This window comes from Condylura cristata, unplaced genomic scaffold, assembly GCF_000260355.1.
Source record: "Condylura cristata isolate star-nosed mole 26May11 unplaced genomic scaffold, ConCri1.0 scaffold00008, whole genome shotgun sequence".
Taxonomy (NCBI): domain Eukaryota; kingdom Metazoa; phylum Chordata; class Mammalia; order Eulipotyphla; family Talpidae; genus Condylura; species Condylura cristata.
The window spans coordinates 10,890,566-10,896,719 of record NW_004567109.1 but is presented as its reverse complement, the minus strand read 5'-3'; the positions used below and the strand labels follow the sequence as shown (position 1 = coordinate 10,896,719).

At 52.0% G+C, this 6,154-nt stretch overlaps 1 protein-coding gene across 1 annotated transcript in view; it reads left to right on the top strand.

Annotated features, from left to right (window-relative positions):
* The first annotated feature begins 625 nt into the window (after nucleotides 1-625).
* The window catches only part of IFNLR1 (interferon, lambda receptor 1), a 12,587-nt gene continuing 7,058 nt past the window's right edge, over nucleotides 626-6,154 (top strand). The window contains exons 1-3 of the mRNA XM_004679382.1: nucleotides 626-641; nucleotides 882-1,005; nucleotides 4,918-5,102. Of these exons, the coding sequence (XP_004679439.1) occupies nucleotides 626-641; nucleotides 882-1,005; nucleotides 4,918-5,102 (325 nt within the window). The remainder of the gene's footprint in view (nucleotides 642-881; nucleotides 1,006-4,917; nucleotides 5,103-6,154) is intronic.

The following is a 6,154-nucleotide window of genomic DNA, read 5'->3' as shown; positions in this document are numbered from 1 at the left end:
CCACCGCATGTGTAGACACTGTTTATGTTTTAGGTTCTTTTTTTTTTTTTAAAGATTTGTTTATTTATGCAGACAGAACTGGGGTACAGGCCAGAGGTGCAGGGGTGGTGAGAGGCTTCACCAGAGACAGAGGCAGAACAGGCAGAACGACAAAGTACACTGCTGAGGGGAGCAGCGGCCGGGTCAGGAGAGGTCTGCCGCGCCATGTGGTCACCTCCGGGATGGGGATCGAACTCGTGCTACAGTGGCTTTAGCTTCTTCGTGTTGCGCTTTAACCTGCTGCGCCACCAGGGAGGGCTTTTACATGGGTTTTTAAAAAAACATGGGTTTTACATAGGCGAGTGACATGACCTGATTTTCACTTTAACCTTTGCTGCTATATGGAGACTGAATTGAGGGGTGAGGTTAGAAGCAGTCGGAGGCCTTTGGGATGATCGCAGTGCTCACTGTATTTGTTCAGTCAACAAGTATTTACCGTGTGTGCTGGGGACCACCGCAGGAAGGGGACATGACTGGCAAGACCAAGTCCTGCCCTCAAGACACTCAGGGCCACTCCCTCTGAGGGGCTGGAGAAGCCGGGGTCCTTTGATCTGCAGGGTTCTACCTCAGAGCCTCAGGTACCAGCATGAGCAGGACCTCAGGTGGGCCACTGAGGCCTGGGGAAGGAAGGGGACTGCAAGATAGCCGGTAGACAGCATGACTGTGACTGTCCTCCTGACCCCCACACTCAGAGCCCACATCATGCCCCCACCCATGCTTCTGACACCCCAGTATCTCCTGTGTCTTCAACCTTAACCCAACATGCCACTCTTCAGCTCCGAATGGCCCTTGACCAGGCCAGCCAGGCGCTCCAGGCTTCACGACCTCTTTCTCCTCCACAGGGAGGCCCCATCTGGCCCCTCCCCAGAACGTGACGCTCTTCTCCCGAAACTTCAGCATGTACCTGACGTGGCTCCCAGGACCCGGCAACCCTGAGGATGTGACCTACTTTGTGGCTTATAAGAGGTAGAGAGACCCTAATGGAGGGCCCGGCTGATGGGGGCAGGAGCCTGAGGAGGTGGCCGTGGCCGGGGAGTGCTCCCTGAGATAGGATGTGGTCTGTCCTCTGCTGCTCTGTCTCCATGGAGTCGGCATGTGGCCGCTGCTTGAAAAGGGTACTTGTAAAGGCCTGAAAGTGGTGATGCTGAGTGGAAGACAGTGCACAGCTCTGCCAGGGTGGGGTGGTGGTCGAGAACAGCCAGAGTAGGCCCAGGTGGAGCTGTGAGGTTCCCGTGATGGGGCCTGGATGAGAGACGTGGTCGCGCCTGCAGGTAACACAGAGCTCGTGCTGGGCTTCCCTGGAGAGCAGCCCTTCCCCCACGGAGCCTGCTCCCAGCCCTGGGGTCCTTCCCAACTCAGCAGGCAGCCGCTCCAAGTCCAGAGGAATCTAAAAAAGGACACAGATTTGCCATAGTAATGTCCAGAGCATAGAATAAGGCAAGGAGACAGAAGTAAGAGAGGGGAAGGCTTTATTGCGCTCCCAGGCGGGCGAGGTTCTCACAGTGGGGGCCTGGGGAGTCGCGCCCGGCGTACAGGCCAGCGTCTTTTATAAGTCCGGCCCTGTCCAGCCGGGGAGACAGTAGAAAAGTGCCAGTGAGTCATGCTGCCCTTTTGGTGAGCGCTTGCCCATTTGTTCAGGATCTTTGATTCTTATCAGAGCGGCTACCTGGGGTCAGCATCCTGACGCCAGTTCTGCCAGCGCATCTTGATACCCTGGATCCTTTCGCTGCTCTGGGGGCCTGGGCAGCCTTTGCACGTAGATGGGACTCACTTGAAGTTCTTTAGCAAGAGAGTAACATAAAAGCAGACACGCAGGAGGATTGCTCTACAATTGAGGAGGAAGCTGGAAAGGACAGGGACAGCTGAGCACTCAGTCCCCACCCCGGGCAGCCCAGGGCCAAGGCCTTGCCTGGATCTGGTCGATCCTTTAGCACAGTGGAGCCTTCAGGTCACAGACCCTTCCCCTTGGCCTCACCTCCCACCACACACACACACACACACACACAGTCAAAAAATCTGAGTATAACTCTTGGCTTCCCCACACTTTCCTGAGCTGTCCCTTGGTGTCCATGGGAGATTGGTTGTGTGATCCCCTTCTGACACCCAAACCCAAGGGTGCTCAAGCCCTTCTTTTCCTTTAAGCTTCAACTAATCGACATCTGGGCTTGATCGAATCTGTGAATGCAGAACCTAGATTTGGAGGCCAACTCCATTTATTGAAAAAAGTAATGCATGTACGGTGGCCCTCACAGTTCAAGGCCCGATGGTCCTTGGGCCAGCTGTATCTCACCTCTTCCTCCCAGCATCACCAGGCTGGCACTGCATTTTCTCCAGCCTGGAGGTGAGCAAACTGAGCTGGGAGAGGTGCTGCGACTTGTTCAAGGAAGCCAGTGAGGGGCCAGAATAGACTCCTGAATCTGTCTGAGCCATCATCCCCCCTGTCTGTAGCGCCCAGAGAGGAGTTGTGGGGACCAGGTCTGAGGAAGGGCAGAGCATTCCAGAAATTTATCACTCACTGTGTGTTGGTGTATCAGCGCTGCACCAATATGTCCAGTGTATGCACATAGCAAGGGTCAATGGCTCCACCCCACTGCGGGAGTGGAAGCAGCTGGAAGCTGGGGGTGGATGGGCTGAGACAAGCCGGCCCGAGAGTGGGAAGCCCACCCTCCGGACTGGTGTGTTCTCCTTCTCTTTACATTGTTGCACACCTGTGAGGATGCCAAATGGTGATACCTTTGGACTACCTTCATGAAGAGATGTTCCATCCCCCTACTATTTCATAATCAGTGGTAATATGCACATAGGCAAGATAGGGTAAATGTTCTACTTTTTTTAATTGACCAGTTCTCTAGGTAATGAGTGGTTCTTATCATCTCCCAAAGGTGATCAAGGATTTTTTAAACTATCATTGTGCGGGGCCCTCTCTGGTGGCACAGAGGTTAAAGTCTCAGTGTTATCAAACTATTGCCAGCCATGTGGTCTGAGTTTAATCCCCAGCCAGGGACCTGACTCACATGGCACAGCAGACCTCGCCTTCCTGCCCACTGCTTCCTCAGTCAATCCGCCTGTTCTGTTTTTACCCCTCTATCTGGTGAGTCTTCTCACCCCCTGCACCTCTGGCCTACACTCCAGTTCTTGTATGCATAAATAAATCTTTTTTAAAATTATCATTATGAGGCCCTCCCTGGTGGCACAGCGGATTAAAGCACAGCACTAAGAGGCTAAAGCCACTTCAGCATGAGTTCGATCCCTGCCCTGGAGGTGACCCATATGGTGCGGCAGACCTCTCCTGACCCACCCACTGCTCCCCTCAGCAGTGTACTTTGTCAGTCAGCCTGTTCTGCTCCCCACTCTGTCTCTGGTGAATACTTCCAGCGCCCCCACACCTCTGGCCTGTACCCCAGTTCTGTATGCAAAAATAAATCTTTTATAAAATTTTCATTATGAATGCAAATATCTACACATCTACACAGTTTCAATCCAATGCAACTTATTGTTGCAATAAATCTTGAGTTGCCAGATCTTGGCCAGCAAAGGTCTCTTCAAACTACCTCCGGAGTCCAAGCAGTCATTGATATTTTTATGGCTGGTTGTGGTGAAGAGATGCTCATTTGAAAAATTCCTGACCTAAAACCCGAAATCACTCATTTCTCCACTTTGCAGGAAATGGTTGTGGTTGTAAAGCATAGGACCTATGTGCTACTTTATATTCCTCACACAATCAGTATATAGCTAATTGTGTAGCTAATTGTTTCCTGTCTTTTCTGGAAACAGAATAAACACTCCTCTGGTTTCTGCTGGGCTGGCTGAGTCCCACTGATTTAGCAGTTGCATCCTGGGAGGCTTCTTCTGAACCCTCTTTCTGGTTCTTGGTAAGCAGGCTGAGTATTTTCTAAATCAAGTTCTGATGTCTTGCTTAACAAGTCCTTCTCTGTCTCCCTCCTCTTTCACTTTATGGGAAGCAATAGGAAAGCCCAGGACTCACCTTCAGTGCTTTGCTTAGACATCACCTCAGCTCAATATCCCAGTTCATCACTTTTAACGGCTCCCTGCAAAGCACAAGAGCCATTCCTGGCACGAAACCCAGCCTCATACCAAGGCCTATTTAAACGACACTTACCCCCTCCCCCCCGCCCTGTCAGTCTCCACCGCTCTCCGTCCTTTACACTGGGCTTTCACAGGCAATGATGTCCTTGCTTTTTCTGGCCAAGTCTGGTTCTTTCCCCTGCATGTCTTCCTTCACTGGCTTCCCCTCATCCTTGCATTGTGATGGTCTTTGTCAAGTTGCCTTTGGAAAGCAGGCACTCCCACTTCAACCCCCCCTCCCCCATCCCTTCATGCCACTACCTGCTCCCTGGCTTACCTGGGGATGTGATGATGGCCCCCATCCCCCTCCCACCAGCCTGTGGTTCCGGAGGCCAGGACCAGGTCTGTCTTGCAGTGCCCATCCTTGGGAATAACGTCCAGCGTGCAGGTCCCTTTTTTGGGCCTCAGTGTGCTTAGGAGGTTGGTGTCAGGAACCTGTGAGCTTCCCTTGATATGCACCCAGCACCCAGCACGGTACTGGCCAATGCTCTGATGGATAGAAACATGTGGCAAGTGGTGACTCGTCCAAGCAATAGCAGCTGCCACAGCCGTCCTGGGAAGGGCATGAGAGATGGGACTGAGGCCCAGGAACGATAACCTGCATCCAATCCCCGAACTAGCGAGGGACAGAGCCAGGACTCCAGAGCTTTGACTTGCACCTACATTATTCTTTCTTCCTCTGATTATGGCTTGCTGACTGGGGACCCGGAGGGAAGTGTGATCGTGTTCTCTCAGTGCTCCTGTTCTGAGAGGCAGGGACCACGGCTCCAGCTTTCCTGTCTCCTCCCTCAGCTCTCCAGTATCCGAACGGTGGCGAAAAGTGAAGAACTGCACAGGGACCAAAGAATTGGAATGTTCTCTGATGTGCCTGGAGAAACTGGACCTGTTCAACAAGGTCAAGGCACGTGTGCGGGCGGCTTCTCCCATCGGCAGGTCCTTCTGGGTAGAATCAAAGTACCTGGAATACCTTTTTGATGGTAGGTCTGGGGAGGCTCTCTGTCCGGGAACTTGGCTCAGTGGCTCTGCTGTGTGCTAGCATCTGTCTCAGAAAGATTTGTGGACTTGGCTTCTGCCTAGTGGAGCATATTTCCATGACATCCACAAGAGACCCATAAAGTTCTTGAGAACTTTGTATGAACAGAACCACTGTCAGCTGGACTAAAAGGAACATAAAGTAGGCATTGAATGCTGTCAGACCCCAGTTTCTACTGGCAAGAAGCAGGCTGTTTAAATTTGTTTAAGATTGCTTGATTTATGTATACAAGAACTGGGGTACAGGCCAGAGGTGTGGGTGTGTATGTGAGAGGATTCACCAGAGACAGAGTGGGGAGCAGAACAGTGGATCTACTGAGATACACTGCTGAGGTGAACAGCGGGCGGTCAGGAGAGGTCTGCTGCACCATGTGGGTCACCCCCCTGGCTGGAGATCGGCTGTGTGGCTGAGATAACTTCAGAGTGCTGTGATTTAACCCCTTGCACCATCGGTGAGGGCCCCTGTTTAAATTATTTAAGTGAAAACATCTGTTACCTTTCACAAACAGGGGAGAATGATTCAGGGGTGGAGCTATGGGCCTGGAGAGTGGTGCTAGGAGCCGAGGAGGAATGTTCCCAGAATCCTGCTGGGGTTGACCTAGCTGGGGTTGAACTGCTTGGCTCAAGGACTCATTTTTACCTTCGCCCGCTCCCTGTCAGAACCAGGATATCCATAACTATTATCTGATGCTTGTCTCATTTTATGTTGGGAGCAGATGATTTGTTCTTTAGTTTCACTGGTCCCAAATGAATGGGAGCTGTGCCCAGGTATTGCACTGAATGGAGTGTACCCAGAATGTCATCTCCGCCGGATCTGAGTTCTTTTTTTTTTTTTAAAGATTTATTTATTTATTCGTACAGAACTGCGGTACAGGCCAGTGATGCGGAGGGTGAGAGGATTCAGAGACAGAGTGGGGAGCAGAACAGGCAGATCGACGAAGTACACTGCTGAGGGGAGCAGCGGGCAGGTCAGGAGAGGTCTGCCACGCCATGTGGT